General features: G+C 45.7%; 1 protein-coding gene across 3 annotated transcripts in view; it reads right to left on the reverse strand.

Annotated features, from left to right (window-relative positions):
- The window catches only part of clip2 (CAP-GLY domain containing linker protein 2), a 31,421-nt gene extending 13,218 nt beyond the window's left edge, over positions 1 to 18,203 (reverse strand). For all 3 annotated transcript variants that reach the window (XM_023833140.2, XM_023833139.2, XM_023833138.2), the window contains exons 1-5: positions 17,807 to 18,203; positions 16,164 to 16,362; positions 7,273 to 7,805; positions 1,167 to 1,291; positions 197 to 410 (exon numbers count right to left, since the gene is read on the reverse strand). In XM_023833140.2, coding sequence (XP_023688908.2) covers positions 197 to 410; positions 1,167 to 1,291; positions 7,273 to 7,805; positions 16,164 to 16,272 — 981 coding nt within the window. In that variant the 5' untranslated portion in view covers positions 16,273 to 16,362; positions 17,807 to 18,203. The remainder of the gene's footprint in view (positions 1 to 196; positions 411 to 1,166; positions 1,292 to 7,272; positions 7,806 to 16,163; positions 16,363 to 17,806) is intronic.
- Positions 18,204 to 21,989: the final 3,786 nt, after the last annotated feature.

Below are 21,989 nucleotides of genomic sequence, written 5' to 3' on the forward strand. Positions count from 1 at the left end.
AAGGAGATACAGTGAGTAAGGAGGTACAGTAAGGAGTTTAGGGAGTATGGAGTACATTGAGAATATAGGTACAATGAGTACAGAGTACAGTGAGATTGGAGTTACAGTGAGCAAGGAGGTATACAGAGAGCAGGGAGGACAGGGAAAGCGGTGTGGCATCACCCCCTGCCCACAGAGTGGCGCGGCCCCCTCTCACCAAGCCTGTGCGGCTGGGCCGCCCGCCCACCGAGGAGGCGACAGAGCTGACAGAGCTGATGGAGGAGCTGCTGGGGCTATGGGCCAGGGAGGAGACGCCCATGGCCATGCGCTTGCTCTTCTTGGCCTTGGCCGGACTGGTGGATGGGAAGCCAATGCGTATCACCTTGTGTATGGGGGCAAAGAGGCCGAACTTGGGGGGGCACTGGAAGTACCTGCGGGGAGGATGACCAGGCCGTCAGTGCTACGACACCCTAATTTTAATATATGAACTGCATGGCCATCAGTACCGAAGCACCATGCACTGCATGGCCATCAGTGGTGAGGCACCCTACACTGCATGGCCGTCAGTGCGGTGGCATCCTACACTGCATGGCCATCAGTGCTGCGGCACCATAAACTGCATAGCTGTCAGTGCTGCAGCACCCTACACTGTATGATCGTCAGTACTGTGGCACCTTTCATTGCACGGCCGTCAGTGCTGCAGCACCCTACACTGCATGGCCATCAGTGCTGTGGCACCCTTCACTGCACAACTATCAGTACTGCTGCACCGTATACTGCACGGCCCTCAGTGCTGCTGCACCCTACACTGCATGGCCGTCAAAACTGCAACACCCTATACCGTGCGGCCGTCAGTAACATTTAGTACCATTCAGTACACGACTAACACCATCATGGAAGCACAATTAAACCACACAGGCATGTAGAGCTCTGCTTCTACTCTCTTCTTTGTGGTGCTTTACGAGCTGCGAGCTTCCACAAGGTTCTCTATCAGATTAATTCCTAGCCTTTCTCTCTCTCTGTAAATAGCTAACAGCTAACAGCTAAGTTAATACTAATCCTCAGTCAAGTCCACAAAGTAAACGGACAGTAAACAGACAATCCCAGGCTGGAGCAGACTGGGCCACGTTGCCTCCCTGCCATGCACGGTGTGCTTTAAACACATGAATCAGGACGATTTCCGGCACCTGGTTCCGGCCACGGCTCCATCGTTCTTCCCCAGTGGCTCGTCCAGCTCCACGCCGCACCACTCGCCCTTAGCGAAGTCCGTCTCCCCCACGTACCGCACCACGCCCGTCTTGGTCCCTCCGACCTGCCAGGTGGACAGGCAAGGCTCACAGCAGCTTCTGGATTTGCAAAGGGTTCACCCACAGACAGGCCAGTGCCATATAGACCTTTGAGGACAGCCCTCTGGGATGATCTGGATCTCAGCAGAAATGTCTCCTGAAATGCCATCTGACATTTGTCAAAGTTGTCATAATAAATACAGTTTCATTTACCAAGCAACAAACATTACATTTTATTTGACCATATCTTTACTGAACGACCAAGGTCATTGATGAGGAAAGTATATGAACTCCTAGCACAGTGTTTCCCAGTCTGGTCTCTGGGGACCCACAGACAGTCCAGGTTACTGTTTTGAGGGAGCAAAAATGTGGACTGTCTGGCAGGGAGCTCAGAGGAAGCAAAAATGTGGAGTGGTTTAATTCTGGAAAAAACCGGGAAAGCGGGGCAGCCAACGTTCCTGGGATTTACTGTCTGAAAAGAGGTCATGGCTACTTGCACCAGTGGCAGACTGAAATATGGAGATTTGGAGGAAGAAATAAAAACAGGAAGTGACACCTGGCACTAGCTGTCAGTCAAGGCCTTTCTAGAAGCTTCCCCATAATAAAAATTGGCAAAATGTGCCCTATTCCTGTCTGAATCAGTATTTAATAATTCATTTATACGAATCTAAGAATAATCCATGAGAAAAAAATCCTTATCTGATATGCTAGTTGCAGAATGACCGCCAAGTGATTTAAGCATAACGAAACGTTTGTTTCTTAGAAGGAAGACAGATATGTAGAAGAGCTGATTTGGAGCTTCTGGATAAATTCTGTATGTTGAGCTGAAAAATACCAGAAGCCAAAAGACTAATGTACATGCAAACACATCACAAGAGAAGCCTGATTGGTTGACTGCAACCTGCTGCCTGCTGGGTAATTGTTTTGGAGCTCAACAGACTGTATCCACTTTCATTTGCTGGTGAGGGAATTTTAAAAACAGAGAATCACAGTTGCAGGACTGGGATCATTTTTCAGAAATCCTTTTCTCTTCTAGTGTCCCACCCAGCTTATTAGATGCTGTAGCTGTCACCACAGGAACAGGATAACCAGTAGGAACTTCAGCAGAGGCTGATGTCATCCTGGCCGCCGCCCCATACAACCTGGTTGTCTATGCAAATATTTGGCTAAATTAAGAAGAGTACATTGCAAGTTTAACTACAGGACACATGAAGGAAGAAGGCTTACAAACACACACACACACACACACACACACACACATAGTTCACATATTCCTATCATTGTGGGGACTCTTCATTCATTTCTATAGGCATAACCCTATAATAACCTTAACCCCCACCCAACACTAACCTTAACCATAAGTTACCAAACAAAATACAAGATTTTGGCCTTATTAGTTTTTTGATTGGATTCACAGATTTTTATAGAATTGAGGTTATCCTTATGGGGACTGAAAAAAATGTTTGTAATCTGGTCCCCACAATGTAATAATTACAAAAATGCACCTTCCGAAGAATAACCCTGCAATATTTATACTCCTTCTGAAGCATCAACATTCCCAAGGGGCCGTTCCTTACCTGAACAGCCTGGCTTATTGATCTGAGCATTAAAGCAGTTCCACCATAGCACTGGGATTCATTTATGTTTATTTTGTTTTAGTTTGATTCATGTTGCGACAAATACAAAGTCCTGGTTCACTTTTTAGATTTTTTAATGTTTTGAAATCATTGTCATATTGACTACAGAACACCAGTCTGTTACAAAATCTGCTTGTGCTAACTTTTGTTTTTTTTTTCACATGCCAGCTAATCTGTTCGCCATTGATCATGTGACTTTGAGCCTTTGTGTGATTCTGTCTGACGTCTTCTTCCTGTTCACATCCATCTGGCCGCGCAAAAAGCTTCTGGCAATCTTCTTCCCCATCCAGCCATGCCATTTGCAGCAATTCTCATTCCATCCACCAGGGGGCGAATACTTGCGCGGCAGGGTGCCGTAAACACAGAGGCACTTCCTGTCCAGAGCAGATGCTCGACGTGGCAGACATGTGCTGTGCCATGCCAGCTCTGAAGCCGTGACCACCAGAGCAGCAGAGTAGAGGCCATCTGCATGCCTCATCAAACCTACATGTAAATAACTATCACATAATCCCAAGGAGGTTAGCTGGCTAGTCATCAGTGGATCTGGTTACAGAAGCAGACTAGTAGCTAAAAGTGTGCTGGTTTAATGCCAATTGAGTTCTTGCTATAGTGGGGTACCATTTATTTCAGCTGCACCGATGGGCAAAATGGCAAGTTGTTCGATCAAGTCAATCCCTCCATCTTCTAAAGGCGTATTCAGAGTAGGGTTGTGGTGAATTACGCTAACAACAACAGTATCTATAACTGTAATAATGACAGTAATAATGGCTGACACTGACCCCATCATACTCAAGGGGAATTTGGTGTGTGTCAGGTTTTCCGTCTGGGTTTATGTAAGGACATTATCTTCATCAACACGGGGCCTATTTCTACTAGTCACAAGTGCCATTTATCAAGCGAATGAACATGACCAGGTAAGTAAATAAATGCCAGGCACCATTTCCCTCGTTAATTATCAGGTAATTATATGAATGAACACTTCACACAATTTTCCCCATTAACAAAGTTAAGGACAGTTTAAGGTCTGGTGTAGGAAAACTCTGCCCAAGTTCTAATCCCTTAACAACCCTCACAGCTGCTTTCTCAGGGCAGCTTCCTCTGGTAGCACATTTTTACAGATTAAGGGCCACATGTAGCTTGCTTGAATATTACAGTCTGCGAAAAGCTTGCAAACAAAGCTTAGAAGATGTATTACCAAGGGTGGTCTTCACATGAACAGCAATTAGAGAGAAGGTGCTGGATGAGTTACCCGGGGAGGTCTGCAAACAAGCCGCTACTGTAGAGGAGGTACTCGCAGAGTAACCCAGGGAGGTTTGCAAAGAAGGGGCTACCGTAGAGGAGGTACTCGCAGAGTTACCCAGGGAGGTTTGCAAAGAAGGGGCTACCGTAGAGGAGGTACTCGCAGAGTTACCCAGGGAGGTTTGCAAAGAAGGGCCTACCGTAGAGGAGGTACTCGCAGAGTTACCCAGGGAGGTTTGCAAAGAAGGGGCTACCGTAGAGGAGGTACTCGCAGAGTTACCCAGGGAGGTTTGCAAAGAAGGGGCTACCGTAGAGGAGGTACTCGCAGAGTTACCCAGGGAGGTTTGCAAAGAAGGGGCTACCGTAGAGGAGGTACTCGCAGAGTTACCCAGGGAGGTTTGCAAAGAAGGGGCTACCGTAGAGGAGGTACTCGCAGAGTTACCCAGGGAGGTTTGCAAAGAAGGGGCTACCGTAGAGGAGGTACTCGCTGAGTTACCCAGGGAGGTTTGCAAACAAGCGGCTACCGTAGAGGAGGTACTCGCTGAGTTACCCAGGGAGGTTTGCAAGTGAATGACTGGTATAGAGGAGGTGTTGGCAGAGTTACCTGGGGAGGTTCTCAAATGAATGGCTAGTATAGAGGAGGTGCTGGTGCAGTTACCCAGGGAGGAATTCAAACAAAAGGCCGGCACACATGAGGTGCTGAGTGACCTGGGGGGGTTTGCTGTGACCTTCTTTGACAAAGTAAGACCCACAGTCAAAGTTTCACCTAAATTATTCATTTTTTTGTGCTAATGACCTTATTATAGGGAATACTCATAGATTATGGTTCTGCACGCTGCCCCTCCCAGCACACCCCCCACCCCTACCCCCACCCCATATATCTGCATTCAGGTAAAGTATCAGTTTCGGGGCTAAATCGGTGAGCCTCCTGAAATTTCAACACACCATTTACATGTCCAGCACCTCAAACACCATCGTCCCAAAGAGCCGAACTGACATTGGGCTCCCCTTCAGAGACTCGCTGCATGCTCATGGTAAAAGGATACAGAAACCCAGAGTAGGAATACTGCCAGCAATAGTATTCTGGTACCTCCTTCGTTTTTACTGTCGGCTAGTTATATGTCAAAATAGGATGGCGAAAGGTCATCTCTTGTCATATACACACTTACAAGAGTCAAGATACATTTGTGCAGTTTGCCATCTAGATTTAGTTAACCCGACTATATTGCCAAGAAAAGTGAGCAAGGCTTGATTTAGCTGAAAATGGGGGTAGTATAGATTACAATACTGCAAAGTGCAGGGCAGTAGCTGCATCAGGATGGGGAGGCAAAATCACTGATTCCCTCCCTTTGCTGACCTAAGACAACTGCTAATTGATCAAATGACTGAGTGCCTGTAAAGTCAGCTACAGCCACAGAGAACAGCCACTTACTGCCAGCTTTGTTTCTGCTCTAGCAGGGAACCTCGTCTTCCTCTGAAACCCTGACTGTCCAATCACAGCCGTAAACGGAGCCTCTTCGGGGACATAAAACAGGGTCTTCTCCTATTTCAGGATCACAGCTCTGCAGCCTGATCAAGCGATGGGTAACAAGATCCGGTGAAACGGGGAGAATTATCTCCATGGGATGCCACACAAGCCAAGTGATAAAGGGTTTGGAAAATGGTTATCCACTGTGGTCCGTCGGGAGACACAAAGGTCAAATATTGGACCAGCAGACTGTGATTTAAGACAAGGACTCCCAGTGTCACTGACTTGATTCTTTCCATATTTGGCAGGGTCATTCACTCCATCCTTTAAGTAATTAAGAGGCGTGATGCTTGAATCTTACATGGGAGAGAATTCGCAGAAGGAAATCTGCAGGTGGACTGCTCTCTTATATCCTCGGCATAAACAGACTCTCAGGATAGGTAGCCTTATAAATGATGTCGAATGATTGTGTTGTTTGGGTCTCTTATGACAAAACCATCCAAGCAAAGAATCAGTTATTATCCCCTCATCAGGTGACGTTAGACTTATCTATACTTATACTTTATATGTCACATACATGGTTATACAAGTATAGCATGTACTGAAATGTACCCTGAGCGACCCTTAGACTGTGCAAATCAAATCAAAAATAGAATTAAGAATAAGTCAAAAGTAAAAAAAAAAAAATCTTACAATAAGTAAGATACAATAACAAAAAATGTAGAGGAATACTGAAGTCCACCAGAAGAACTAATATAGGAAATAATTTATGGTGAAAAACTGTACATGTGCATGTGATGACAGAGCTTTATATTTAAAGTGCAGGTAACATAAGTATAACTATAAATAGATATGAATATATGTAAATATAGCAGTAAAGGTGGAAATGCTAAATGCTATGTGAAATGCTAAAGGTTATAAACCCTCATTAAGAAACATATGTGGCTGTCAACGATCCTGCTTAATGAAACACTGAGGGAATTAGTGGAGAAATCTACGGCATCACATAGACTGCCTTGCCTCTGAAGGAAAATCTCAGGGATTTACTCAGCTAGCCTGCGCTGGTGAAGGTTTGTCAATGCTCACGCTTGTCTGTAGTGAGTAAGGATGGAGTGGGGATTGCTCGAGACGGCAATCCCCTCAGATCGACTGTATCGATGGCTTGGAGAGCTTTTAGCACATGTGTTGGTGAACAGAGTTCCCCATCCTTTACGTCTTTTGAATTGATAGCCCACAGCCATCTGTGTCCTTGGGAGCCATCAGTCAGGGTTGTGCTCTACGTATCAGAATGTGGATGGTCTTTCATGGGAGGCAGTGACCTTTCACTTAAGATACAGACATATCACTTAAGATATGTGCACACACATATAGGTCATTTAATAATTTTGAATACTTTGAAGTATTTACAGTTGCCTCTATTACTATACTGGCATGAATCGTTGGGACCAATGGAGTCAATACTCTTCAAACAATGACAAATTACCTGCACGTAATGGACATATAAAGATGTGTTATTGTACTGTATTTATTTAGCTAGCTGGAGTACAAACTGTCAATGTTGCAGAGCTTTCTTGGATATTAATACCAAGTATAGCCATTGCTGTGCCATTGCCGTCCCGAGTAACCGCAGACCACAGGAGTGCAAGCGGCGGTCAGGACTCACCAGCACACGGTCCCCCACGCGGAGATCCTTATCGCCCCCCTTCTTGACGGAGCCGCTGTCAGACATGTTGGAGCCGGACTCGTTGCCCGTTTTGACAGAGCTGTTGAGCATGCCCTCCCGCAGGGGCACCCCAACCCGCTGGGCTGAGGGGGTGGAACCACCGTGGAGCGTCAGGTTCTGTGCGGTAAGGGAGTCCGTGGAATGGGCATCGCTGGCGTCTGCCATGGGCTGCCGGGTCAGCTTGGAGGGCCGCGTGAAGATGCCCTGCATGGGCTGGCACTCGAAGTAGCGCACGCCGCCAACGGAGCCGTCGTTTTTGCCCACTGGCTCGTTCAGAACCACCCCTGCCCATTGTCCCGGGGCAAACTGGGTCTCTCCCAGGTAATGGATGCAGCCCGGCTTCACCCCGTTGACCCATACCCGCTCGCCGACCACAAAGTCACCCAGCACATCGTCCCCCACCTCCGACACCTTGCTGCTGGATTTGTCAGAGGTGCTGCTGGGGGCTGCGGTGCTCTGTTTGTGGGGGGGACCTGGGGCAGAGAGAGAGACAGCAGGTTGATGCCTGATTCTGTAGCTTCCCCATCATAATGACACCCGAATCCAGGCATTAAAGTGAAAAGGCCAACATGGAAACAGACAGAGTTCACAGAATCCTCAGCAAAGTGAATCATGCTGCTGGTTTTATATCAGAGGTGGAAATTTCAGGTCCAGAAAGCAAAAATCCAACCAGTTGACTATTCTGTGATTGTGACTCTTTATAGTCAACTGGTTGGTTGAAACAAAATCTTGGTCTGGATTTTTGCTTTCTGGACCTGAAATTTCCACCTCTGGTTTGTATGCAGGGACTGAAGAGTCTAATACCGCTAAATGTCATAAATGAGCTGATGGGCAAAAATGTCAGAAGCCTTATACAATAAGGCATTCATCTACAAAGCTTGGTACATATCTGCCATTCACTCCATGGGTGCTGAATCTGGGTCACCATGGAGTGCTCTCACAAACTCAGCAGTGACACCTAGAGGGCTTATGCTTGTAATGACGCAGGAGACGTTACAGCCATGACAGTATTAGGCTACCAAGCGGGTACACAGATTCTTAAACATATGGTCTCCTCCCCTAATTGCCATGAGGGGGTTTGGGGGGCTGGGCCCTGCCACTCCATTTGGGGGAGAGGGGGGCGCTACACTACATTTATGGCCCAATTCACCCCATATGTTCTCATATAATGGAAAGAGCAGTGCATAAATGCAGCACACAAGATCACTGAGGAGTCCCTGAAATGTCAACTAAACAGCACAGCTCTTCTGCAGTGCATTAAATTACCCAGATCTTAAATTCAAGCTATCTTAGATTTAACTGCAAATAAATTGGCGGGACGTGCAGAGAAAATCATCAGCTGTTGGGTCTTGACCATCAAAGACCTCGACTCATCCAGGATGAAGAAGAGGGCGAGGAAAATCGCAGCCAACCCCTCACACCCTGATCAGCCCTAAAAACTCCGACCAACCGCCACCTCCAGAGCCCCTTTCCTCAGGTCATCATCCTTTAAAACAAAGACCTTTCTGATACCCCTTTGTTTTAGACTGCTGCACATGCGATTTATTATATGTACTGTAATGCACATGACTACTGTCTATCCCATACTATAAATTTCCACTGGCATTAACCCCAGCACAAAAACTGTGCGCTGGGAGCTGCCTTCCACAGCCTAACAGCTACTTGCAAGCCTCACACCACCAAGTGCAATTCTAACCATCAGATGCAGTGGGGTGTAAAACATGCTGCCACTGGACTCTGGAGCAGTGGAAACATGTTCTGTGGAAACGTATTGTCTGTCTGAGTCTGGGTTTGGCGGAAGCCAGGACAATGATTCCTGCCTGACTGCATTGCACCAACTCTAAAGTTTGGAGGAGGGATAATGGTATGTTTGGCATTGTTTTTCAGCGGTTGGGCTGGGTCCTCTAATTACAGCAAAGGGAACTCTTAATGCTTCAGCATACCAAGATAATTTAGACAATTCTATGCTTCCAACTTGTGGGAACAGCTTGGGGAAGGTCCTTTTCTGTTTCAGCATGACTGTGTCTCAGTGCACAAAGCAAGGTCCATGAAGACATGGTTGAGTGAGTTTGGTGTGGAAGAACTTGACTGGCCCACACAGAGCCCTGACCTCAACCCCATCAAACACCTTTGGGATGGACTTGAAGGGAGATTGTGAGCCAGGCCTTCACGCCATGCTCTTCTGGATAAATGGGCAAAAATTCCAACAGACATACTCCATAAACTTGTGGAAAGCCTTCCCAGAAGAGTGGCAGCTGTTATAGCTGCAAAGGGGGGGGACAACTCCATATTGATGTCTGTGGATTTAGAATGGGATGTCAAAAAATTCCTGTAGGTGTAATGGATAGGTGTCCCAATGCTTTTGTCCATATAGTCTATGTGAGGCCATTGCTCCATGTTCATATGAGCAGTGAACATATCTGTGAGGTCATTATTCTATGCTCACCATGCTCACATGCCTAGGAAACATATCTGTGAGGTCATTACTCCTTGTTCACAAGAGGAGTGGACATATCTGTGAGGTCATTACTCCTCGTTCACAAGAAGACTGGACATATCTGTGAGGTCACTACTCACACATAATTTTATGTTCACTTCCATTTCATTTGCATTACATTTCATTACATTTTCATAATACTGCTAAAAACAGCAGTTTCATCTGCTTTCTCGGATAAAGACAATTGTAACATTCCATTGGTTACAGGTTTTTGTAACGTTTTTTGCAGTAAATAGTAAAAAATACCAAATATGAAAAGAAAATATTTTATTTTTTAAATTATATTTTATTTTTTTAATTATTTTATTCCGGTGACTACCTATTACTGAACACGTGAATATGCTGATTAATTTCCGTTCCAGCTCTGGCCATTACATCAGCTACCTTAACGCATATTTAACTAGAGTTTACAATACATATCTGAATTTACCTCACGCTCTTTGATCAAATATCTTCCATGGCTCCAAAAAGAATTCCAACTTATGGATTCTTTCACATTTTCCAGCATGAATGCCAGTGCAAACAAAACCAGCAAAACCAGTTTCATATTAGGGATGGTAAGGTTCACCAACTCGCATCGGTGCACCGGCATAAAAGCTCACGATGCGACTGCCTCGATAAGAAAGGTGTGGACTGGATACAATTTGGGATGAACTCGAGATACATCGTTTCTAACATCTTTGCATCTGTAAAATCCGATTTATTAATGCAGAATAGTGAGTTAAATCATTTTACTGTCTTCATTTTTATTTTGTTGTTTTATTTTGGTGGGCAGTGGTGGCTTGATGGTTAGGGAAGCACACTTGTAATTGAAAGATTGCAGGTTTGAATCCCCGACCAGCAAGGCACCACTGAGGTATGCTGAGTAAGGCACCGCCCCCAAGCACTGCTCCCCGGGTGCTGAATTAGCTGCCCCCTGCTATGTCACACAAGTCACATATGGGTTAAATACAGAGGACACATTTCGTTGTTGCGCACTGTGTGCTGTGGTGTGTCAACAATGACCACTGATCTCTAAATTCTAAGTCATATTCACCTCCAGATATCACACACCCCGCCAGGTCAGAACCCCTGAAGTTACTGCTGCTGTGTTGCCTGAGCCTGCACCTCCCTCACCACGCTACATGACATCACCAACACACCACAACGCAGAGTGTCAGGACAGGAGGGTCCCAGCCTGGATTACTAGTAGAGCCCATATGCCTCATTTAGAAATGTGACCAATAATTTCTGACCAGTTTTTTAATATTCAGATTGATTCCCCCTCTATAAACTGTTTCACAAGCACACTCTCATCTCTCCAGTGCTGTCAGTGGCCAATTCCCCGCAAGTGTCGCGGGAGTTGAAGGCTTGTCCGGGGATGCATCACATCGAATTGCACTGCATCACAATAGGGTGAATCGTATCGTGTCACAATAGTAGTTGCTTCATGTGAATCTTTAACATATTGGATCACTGGCAAATGCATCGAGATGTGTATTGTGTCGCCTTACACAGGGAGATGCACATCCCGATTTCATACTTCATCTTAACACTAATCAGTGCCTAACATGCGAAATAACAGATGCCAGTACTCCACTTGCTATGCAGTGCTGACATGTAAGAAACACTGCCGGTTCTCTGAGGGGAAAAGCAGTGGCAGTACCTGACCGTACCGATCAGCACAGGCCCACTGCAGCGCGGACCCTAAGCCATACCGAGTCCTCAAGCAGTATTTTCTCAAGAGTGTACTGGATGCGTTCAGATGATGACTCGTGATTTTAGCACTAATCATTAGCATAAAGTTTTAGCGGTTAGTGCTGTGTTCCACTGATCTCTACTCCTACTGCTCCCACCTGTGTCAATGACCCTGATTTGTAAACACTATGCATGTTAGTTTTATCAACCTGACATTGTGATAAACGTGCTCCCCCCCCCCCCCCCCCCAGCAGGTAAAGCACGGAGTGCGGATGAAGAGCACAGGCCTTGCAGCAGACACCAAATCCCTCCCTGCCTCCCCATGTCTTGTTGCCACACTGCTTGGCCGGCCAACCCGGTTTCCAGGGCGACGGGAGATCAGGCAAAACGAGCCGTGTGAGGAGAGGGGGAACACAGGCCTCATTTTCACTATTGTTCCCGGTCACCACCCACTCTGTGAATTCCTCCATTCACTAGAAGCGCACAATGACCCCACCGCTACCCTCAGTCGGGGGGGGGGGATGTAATTTGAAGCCTGCTCGGTCCACGGGCCGGGGCCAGGGCAAAGCCAGTGACAGGGAAGCTAAACTGCCCTTAATGGGGACTCTCTCGGGCATTAACATGCTAAGGCTTCTCCGTTTATGCTGTCTCTGAGTAATGCTTCCTGTGTAACTCCCACACACTCAGGAGACACGCTCAGCTGGGGAGTCTATCTCATTATTTTAAAATCACCAATGTTTACAAAAAAGTTCTTGAACACAGGCATTCATGTGTCCAATGGTTAGCAGAAGTGTAACACAGCAAATTATTTGACTGTAAGGCCGATTAAATTACTGCTTGCAGGCACACTTCAGATTCTGCAATGCACTTCTGCTGTGACTTCGCAGCAGTTTAACCCGTTCAGTGGGGGTCTGCTTGTCACTGCTTTAGTGAAGCATAAGGATGATGAACAGGAAATCGCTGTCAAAGTACTTCCTGCTAAGAGTAATTTAGAGCAGCTATGACTTAATGCCCCTACTGCCGCAGCAGCTGGGTTTAAACATGGTTTACAGAGAGCGCCTTTTTAAAGAAACATGAGGTGCAGTTATTTGCCCAAATGTGATCCTTCAGGATTGCAAAGGGGCAGACAATTTATGGTAAATTTCTGCAAACTTTCCAGAAACTTTCAATTACATGGGAAGTTAAGCCGGAGAATTTTGGAAATATTCCAGGCTGGAAACTTTCCATGGGAATTAGCAGGAATATATGGAAATTAATGGGAATTAACTAGAAATTTGGGGTAATTTGTACAAACTGTATCATATACAAACATATTTTGTTCTGTCATAAGCAGAATGCATGCAAACATTTGTGATATAAATAAAAAAAATAATATTTTTTTTGCATTAAATATGGTTGTTTTAACCAAGATTATGCTACAAGATGTTTTTTTCAACTACATTTAAGTTCCCTGTTACAGGCTAACCTATAATTTTGCTAATTTCCAGTTTATTCCCTTATATTCCCATTAATTTCCATACATTCCCATTAATTCCCATGGAAAGTTTCCAACTTCAAGGACAGTGCTAAGGGATCCATGGAAAGTTTCCAACTTCAAGGACTAGTGCCCGTCTTCCTGTCAAGCACTAGAGCGTCAGACACAGCGGCTTTATCAGCCCAGAGTGTGAGCTCAGCACTGCAGCACACTGGCTCACATGGAGCCCAGGAGGAAACCGACCTGCCAACCACCGGATCGAAACCCAGCAGCTCAACAAACACAACTGGGAATGCAGGATCTCAGGCCGAAATGGAAGTAGCCCCCTGCACATGACCCCTGCCGATGAGGAATGGCAGTTTATTTTAGGAACGTTGCGAAAACGTGAATCGACTGGTATCCCAACGCACTGAAGAATACCGGTGCTGTCTTTAAAGGGTCTTAAAGGCGAAATCATGTGACCTACACTGTCTGCAGCAGCAATGACAGCAAGAACAAGGACAAATCCAGCAGCTGGGAGCCCCTGAGTGGCAAACAGCCCACCGTCACGACGATTCATCACGCTAATTCTACAAGAGGGCCCCGGACGCCCAAATTCCGAGACAGATTGACATTGAATACGCTGCACTGACACTGCTGGCTGACCGATGTGCTTGATACAGACGAGGCTCGTAGACAGAGACCTTGTCACTGTGATGGGAGCGTGTTCACACTCACAGGGACGGGTCAGGGCAGGCGGGAGAACGGGAAGCGTCACCATCAACAAGCAAGGTGACATTCCTAAATCACTGCACTTCCTCTCAGAATGCTTGGCACAAAACAGTCACAGGGGTGTCCAGAACACTGCCAGGACAACATTTAAGAATGCTTGCACCCTGCCTAAATGTGAAGACGTGTACTGCATGCACCAAAAAGCAATATTCTGACTAATTTACAAAAACACCTGCATATTTGTAAACTGGACTATCAAAGACTTTATTCCTTTTTGAAAGGCTCAAAACGTCTATTATAAAGGACTTTTATTATGAACATAAATGCAGACCAAAGGCCATAACCTAACTGAGTAATTGTTCCAAATACCCACACCATAGGCCTCTCCTCATTGTTTGTGCGGCTTTGGAACACAAAAAGCAGACATGCAGTTGGTTGTAAATCAGTAACAGCTGTTTGTCAAGCAACTCCATTGGCTGCCAAAAGGCAAGGGATTCTGACTCACAAAGCTGAGGTTTCAAGAGAGGAAAATCAGTATTTAACAGTACACTTTCACAGGTGTAAACATCCAACTGTAAAAATGCATCAGTCGATGGACCATCGTGTAAGAACTGACATGAATTATTTGCCACCAAGAACCATATCCTACCCAAGCTGCAACGCAAACTGGTGGTTTTCCATTGTTAATTATGCCAGCCGTACCCACGCTGACATGGCCGTGCTTACTAGCAGGAACAAAAGTGTGACTAAACCGAGATGGTTGTGTCACCACCATCTGATTGGTCAAAATGCATGGAGATACTGGTGTTTTGCATCAGTATGCATAGATTATTCTATCTGAAGGAAAATAGGTCATATTCTACATATTATTCATTATTAGTATTATAGCACATCGCAATAGAAAGACATTCTATTTCCTGTCCTCCTGAGCGATGTCAAACTGTATTCCACTGAAAGACATTCTACTTCCTGTCCTCCTAAGTGATGTCACACTGTATTCCACTGAAAGACATTCTACTTCCTGTCCTCCTAAGGGATGTCACACTGTATTCCACTGAAAGACATTCTACTTCCTGTCCTCCTAAGTGATGTCACACTGTATTCCACTGAAAGACATTCTACTTCCTGTCCTCCTGAGCGATGTCACACTGTATTCCACTGAAAGACATTCTACTTCCTGTCCTCCTAAGGGATGTCACACTGTATTCCACTGAAAGACATTCTACTTCCTGTCCTCCTGAGCGATGTCACACTGTATTCCACTGAAAGACATTCTACTTCCTGTCCTCCTAAGTGATGTCACACTGTATTCCACTGAAAGACATTCTACTTCCTGTCCTCCTGAGCGATGTCACACTGTATTCCACTGAAAGACATTCTACTTCCTGTCCTCCTAAGGGATGTCACACTGTATTCCACTGAAAGACATTCTATTTCCTGTCCTCCTGAGCGATGTCAAACTGTATTCCACTGAAAGAAATTCTACTTCCTGTCCTCCTGAGCGATGTCACACTGTATTCCACTGAAAGACATTCTACTTCCTGTCCTCCTAAGTGATGTTACACTGTATTCCACTGAAAGACACTCTACTTCCTGCCCTCCTGAGCGATGTCACACTGTATTCCACTGAAAGACATTCTACTTCCTGTCCTCCTAAGTGATGTTACACTGTATTCCACTGAAAGACATTCTACTTCCTGCCCTCCTGAGCGATGTCACACTGTATTCCACTGAAAGACATTCTACTTCCTGTCCTCCTAAGTGATGTTACACTGTATTCCACTGAAAGACATTCTACTTCCTGCCCTCCTGAGCGATGTCACACTGTATTCCACTGAAAGACATTCTACTTCCTGTCCTCCTAAGTGATGTTACACTGTATTCCACTGAAAGACATTCTACTTCCTGCCCTCCTGAGCGATGTCACACTGTATTCCACTGAAAGACATTCTACTTCCTGCCCTCCTGAGTGATGTTATACTTAATTCCACTGAGAGCCATTCTATTTCCTGTCTTCTTAAGCGATGTAATAGAGCATTCCACTGAGAGCCATTTCACCTTGGGATATTACTCTCCCAAGTAAACAACTGGGGGTACACAGTAATGCCACAACTGCAGCCGGACTGGCATTTCAGATCCAGCCATTCAGCTCCCAAGAGACTAGTTATATCCCATTAAAATGATGGTATCCCATCCAGGGTGTCCCCTGCCTTCCATTTCCTGGGACGGTTTCCCAGATCTTCCTAACCCTGACCCTGAGTGCATGTTTATAGAAAATGGATGGATGGCTATTTTAAAACGAACAAACAAAACTACTGAGAAATGGAAAACTTTACATCAAAGGTTGAGCACTCCAGTTTAAGGGGAAAAACAAGTTCCTTGTAGATGCAAACAAAAGGCAATTTCCTGCTTGATTAAAAAGACGCCACTGTAAGAGCTGAGCTAAATAAGGTGACAGTTGCTGAGACTTACTGTCCTTCTGCGTGCCGGCGCCGGCTGCCGAGCCGGCCGAGGTGCGGCCCACCGGACTGGCATGCTTGGGGGTCCTCCCAGGGATCTTCAGGCCGCTGGGTTTCAGCATGTTCTGTTCTCTATGCCGCAAATGCCCAGCGGCGTCAGTGGCAATGAAACCTGTCAGGCCTCGGAGATCTGGCTCTTCCCAGCCATTTCCCTGTGAAACAAACTGCAATGTGGGTACGGGGCGCACATGTAGCTCAGGCAGGCAGAAGCGGGGGCCATTGTTCCAACACTGCAATCGGAGCGACTCCGGAGAGACTCTGGGGAGAGTCCAGGTGTCACCTTGAGCCGGACAGCCAGAGGGAAAGAGGCGCAGAAATCACAGCCAGTTACAGTGCTGCCCGCTGGAGCCTGGATGCACACGGCCCCCAAAAGCCGGCAGCACCCTGCCCACGTCCCCAGTCTCTCTGTCGCCTAACTGTGAAACTACACATGGGAACTTACTGGAAACACTGCCGGCGACATGTTGTCCAGGAGTGTCTCCTGCGAAGGCCACGAATTAGCCTGCAGCTCCTCTGACAGCAGCAGGCCGATTTTTATTTTTTTATTTTTTAAGATTTAAAAACGTAATTTTAAATGACAGTCGATTTCCTGTCACATGCTACAATGGCACTACTGAAATGTATCTTGTCTGCTTTTTACCTACCCGTGTGCATCAGTTAAAATCCGGAACTATTTAACATCACTGACCATACAAAATTTGAGGGCATCACGTTATATTATATGTAATATATATATATATAGAGAGAGAGAGAATCCTACGTCAGTCCTACACCGCCTGGAAACCAAAATCATCGCGCTGTGACGCCTTACACATTTTGATCAAATAAAACCAAGCTGATCATTTCAGGACAATGCAGTGATCGGCATTATATTTCAACACAGCGAGCCTGCGCCTTACGCACAGCACTAATAACGCTGGGTTTAGCATCTTACCGGCTTTAGAGGACACAGTCACCGTTTGATTTTCCGTATTTCCCTTAGGCTGCGTTATATTTCACCTGATATAAAATCTGTCAAATCCTACCTTACAGCGCCGAAGAGGCCGGACCTGTATTTGCTGTCATGTATCCCTATTTTACAATTAAAATGCATGACCAGAGAAGCGGAAAATGCAGTTGTCTTTGTGAAGACTACAGCATATAAACGGGTATATTTAAAGCCAGTCCCAAAGGCGGTGCACAGGGGCGCTGGATACTCTGTGTCATTAATTAAAATGCATGATCATTGTATAGGAAAATGCATCTGTGTTTGTTGTTAATACTATATAAAGGAGTAAAGAAGGTGTATTTAAAACCAGACTATCAAAAAGGTGGTGAACCGGGGTGCTAGACACTCTGTATCATTAATTAAAATGAATTTGTGCTTGTTGTTAATATTATATAAAGGAGTATAAGTGCTGGATATAAATGTGGAATATACACGAGGAGAATAAATGCTGTATGTAAAGCCAGGCTATCATAAAGGCGGTGCACAGGGGCGCTGGACATTGTATCACTTGCCCGCTCCCATTGTTTTCAGTCGCCCTCATCTTGCTCATTATTGCTTTTTATCCACAAAGGACCGACGTACAATGATCCATAAGAGTAAAAGCTCACCCGTATAAGTGTGTATTTCCCCCGGTGCTGGATGCGCCTGGATCGAGGAGCAGTTCCACGGCGCCCTGCACTCCGTCCGCGGTGGCCACTCCCTTGCAGCCGAGCCGGAGATGCGATAAATATGGATGCTGAGCTGGAGAAAAAGAGGAGCCGCAGCAGCGTGAAACCTCAGCGGTGCGCAAGCGGCGTAAATGCGTTTTAATGCACCGGCATCCGCAGCACCGGCTCCCTGCTCTTCGTACAGGCGGCGGAGGCTCGGCTTGTGCCGCTGATCGGCAGTATGGGAGCCGGGGGGCTGGGGGGGTGGCTTGGCTTTTTTCCTCCACCCAGTCAGCTCTGCCGGGCGGCCTCGTTTTGCATTTTCCCTGCCGAGCGTCTCCCTCCGGCGCAGGCTGAGGCAGACAAAGAGCAGCCGGGGAGGGGGGCGGGGGCGAGCCGGGAAAAGCTGACCGGCAGCGATCCGCGACCATGTGGAACACTATCTCCTAAAACAACAATACCTCCATCACAGAAAGGCATTTTATTATCGTAAAATAGGTATCAACGAAGCATATTTCTGCTGATAGACCTACGCAGCTGCAGAGCGGCTCACATTGCCACTTTAATTGGTCTTGGTAGAGGAAATATAACACCATTCGTGATCGACACACATGTCTACTTTAAAATAATGTACCTGTCAAATAACATTTTGTAAAATAATGTTTTTACAGTCATGGGCAAAGACGGGGGGGGGGGGGCACATTTATGTCCAGGGTGTGTCAGGCCTGCAGCAGTACCTGAGCACAGCATCACCTTCGCTGACAGTGGCTGATAACTTGTTTACTGGGCTCCCAGTAAGATAGACTGAGTTACTGGTGTGTAATTTTACTGAGCTTACGGATCAGACAGGGTGCAGCAATTGCTCGGGTGCATGAAGTTGATGTAGACCCGAGTGTGTGTGTGTGTGTGTGGGGGGGGGGGGGGGGGGGGGAGGATGTTGTGTTAAATGCATGGTGTTAGTCTGACTGTGGATCAAACGCAATTGGAAGGAAATATATACCCCCTCATTTCAGCAGATGCAGGGTAACACACTCACTGACCAAACATATCTAACTTATATTAAATATGTAAATATTATACGATAACACTGTCATAAGACATTAATGTGGATATTAATATTAATATGCCTGACTGCTTGCACTGTCAGCTGCCTATTAAAATTAAGCGGTAATTTTCCGATGTCTTCGATCAGCAAGACGTCGCTTCTTTACCGTTAAACTTTATCTCGGATCTTTTTGCTTGTACGGATAAAGGGGCGATGCTTATTGGGTGCCGCGCGCACACTCACGCACACATACACACACACACACACACACTCTCGTGTACACACTGCGAGTACTAAGGGGCGGTCGCAGCCTCCGGAGGAGAGGAACGAAAACAGGAAATGAATTCTTTCTCCCAGCTCGGGCATGTGGGCAGCCTGTGTCCCCGCTCTCACATGGCTGCAGAGAACTCGTCCGACGCAGTACTGCGGTCAGTACGGAGAAAATCTCTCCTCCGTATTTACCAAACATACACACTGCATCAGCTACCCCGGTGAAAGCATAAAACAGCCTAAATCACACGAGATACGCAGACCGACAAGACAAATTAAAGCCACAACGAAAAGACGAACATTATAAATGGATGACCGGTTTCAAATAACAAGGTAAATTGTATATAACTGACTAGATCTGTATGCTAAATACATTCTTGCCTGGAGGATAATAGAGGCACCGTATTTCACTAACGTGAAAACTGCTTGGGACCAGTGACCGTCACAATAAGGGAAACTTACTAGAACTCTATGGAACTCCAAAAATACACAGAAAGCGAATAGGGATATAATTAAAGATCAGAAAAGTTTTTCCGTACAAATAAATCACACATAAAAAACTGCAAGTATATTGTATATCCAAAGCAGGGTTACAGTGGCGTTCGATCACCAAGTAAGATATTCAGAGTAAAAATGGACACCATTATTTAGTAAATAATTTTATAATGACTAAGGAGTGACATGAGATTTAATCTTATCAAGCTCATCCTGTCATCTTGTCAGTTTAGTGTCCTAATTTCAACACATACCCCTGAGTTTAAGAGAATTTATTCACTAGATCAGTGTCTCTGAAAGCAGTCCTTTGGGACCTTCAGACGGTCCATGTTTTTGCTCCCTCCCAATTCCCTGCCAGTTGGGATGGAGTAAAAACGTGGAGCTTCTGGGGTGCCCGAGGATTTCTTTGAGAAGCACTGTACTAGATCATTCTCTGTACTGTTTATACCATTATATCCACATCGAAAACCTCATATAAGTAAATTAATTCTAGAAAAAGGCCAGACCTCATGGATGTATTGTGATTTTGTAAGCTTTGATATGAAGCTTAATATCTGTAGGCTGGAAGTTTCCGATAACCAGGAGCTGGCAGTGAGGAGAAGTGACTTCAGACCTTCTGTACAGCCGGTCTATAACGCGGACGCTTGGAGTGGCTGTCCTCTCTCCCCTCCCTGAGTGTATCTCCCCAAGTTTCTCCCAGTGAAGCCCTGTCCTGACTCTAACCAGAACCTGCCGATCTGTTTTACGCATTAGCTGCGTCCGGAAGCCGGGGCGTAACGCCGCTTCGCCCCAGTGGCTGCACGCCCTGCGGTTTTGCAGCAAGCGATGGACACCTGAGACAGCAGTGGACAAAACACAAGACAAGCATCTGACTGAGCTCCAGTCTGAATAATTACAGCTGCACACTGACCCTCCCCACCAGCATGTCATCAGACACTCATAATTGCTCTGGATACATTTTCTGAAAGTATAGCTCTCTCTTGCTGCACTTTAAGAGAAATGCTTCATTTAACACTAGTGAAGCTAGGGATCTGTGTCAGTAATTGTAAGGTTGGTGGTTTGAATCCTGTGAAGTGATTCTGCTCTGTTGGGCCCTTGAGCAAGGCCCTTAACCAGCAATTGCCTTGTCCTGGGTATGACGTTAATCTACATCCAGCCCTATAAGGAGGTCCTCCAACTTACAGGGAATAACTCGGGGGTTGGTGGTAGAATTGGCACTCCGGCCACCAGAAAAAAACTCACACTGGTCAATTTGGACTGGTGTGGTGCTGAGGTATTGTCTACTACATGGCTGCACTCAGGTTCTCCTCCCTGAGGTGGTGGGTGTGGCACCATACTGTAATCAGTGCATGCACCTTACCTAGGTGCAACTGCTACCACTGATAGTAACCATATTGCTCTGTGATGGACTGGCACCCCATCCAAGGTGTCCCCTATACCTCATACCCTTTAACATCTTGTCCAAAATATCCCCTGCCCTGTGCACTGTGTTTGTGACTATGGAAGATGGATGGATTTCTAATAGAATATACAGGAACTTAAATATTGACTTGTTTCTGATCAATAGGATATGCAGGTGAATTGGTGCTAGTTGTTAAAACATGATAAAAATCTTTTTGGATGTTTGTAATGCGTCTGTGCCTGCTTATGATTGTATGACAGTAGATATATATTTACTGTAAAAGTCACATTCTTAATGCATGCAGTCTGTTCAGTGACTTCAAGGGGATTATTAAAGGTTCAGTATAAACCCTTATCACCATTCAACAGACTACTAACAGATGTGTATAAAGTCTGTAACACAAAAGGGGCAATCACTGACCTTTATAAATGACTGTGAAATAGGAGAAACAAACTCAACTCACTGAGTTATTTGGATTAAGCAGGAAAGTCTTTAATCTTTAATCTTGTAAAGCTGTAGGAACACTCACCTGCATTTCTTACCTAATGTGGACTTTGCTAAGTCATCTGTGTTTTAAAGCGGTGATTGTGAAGGGTCTTTGCACTATGACCCAGATGTGCATTGGATCGGGGCTTTTTGCGTGCTCTTTAGTAAAGCGTGTTAGTAGCGCCATCTGGCGGTGAATTGTCTTAAATTTCTGAACACCTTAACTTAAAAATTAAACGGTACTTTATTTGCAAATTGTATGGGTGCGTAGGAGTTTTCACGTCTCATCTCGCTCTTCTATGAAACGTCACAGTATCAATAATGAGGAACCGATCTGCCCAATACTGCTTTATAATGAATATATGTTTTTGTGCTTCCGCTATAGTTCCGAAACTGCATTCCTTTAAATGAGCACAGTAATTCATAAATGAAGAACACAGACATGC

This window comes from Paramormyrops kingsleyae, chromosome 6 (genome assembly GCF_048594095.1).
Source record: "Paramormyrops kingsleyae isolate MSU_618 chromosome 6, PKINGS_0.4, whole genome shotgun sequence".
In the NCBI taxonomy this organism is placed as follows: domain Eukaryota; kingdom Metazoa; phylum Chordata; class Actinopteri; order Osteoglossiformes; family Mormyridae; genus Paramormyrops; species Paramormyrops kingsleyae.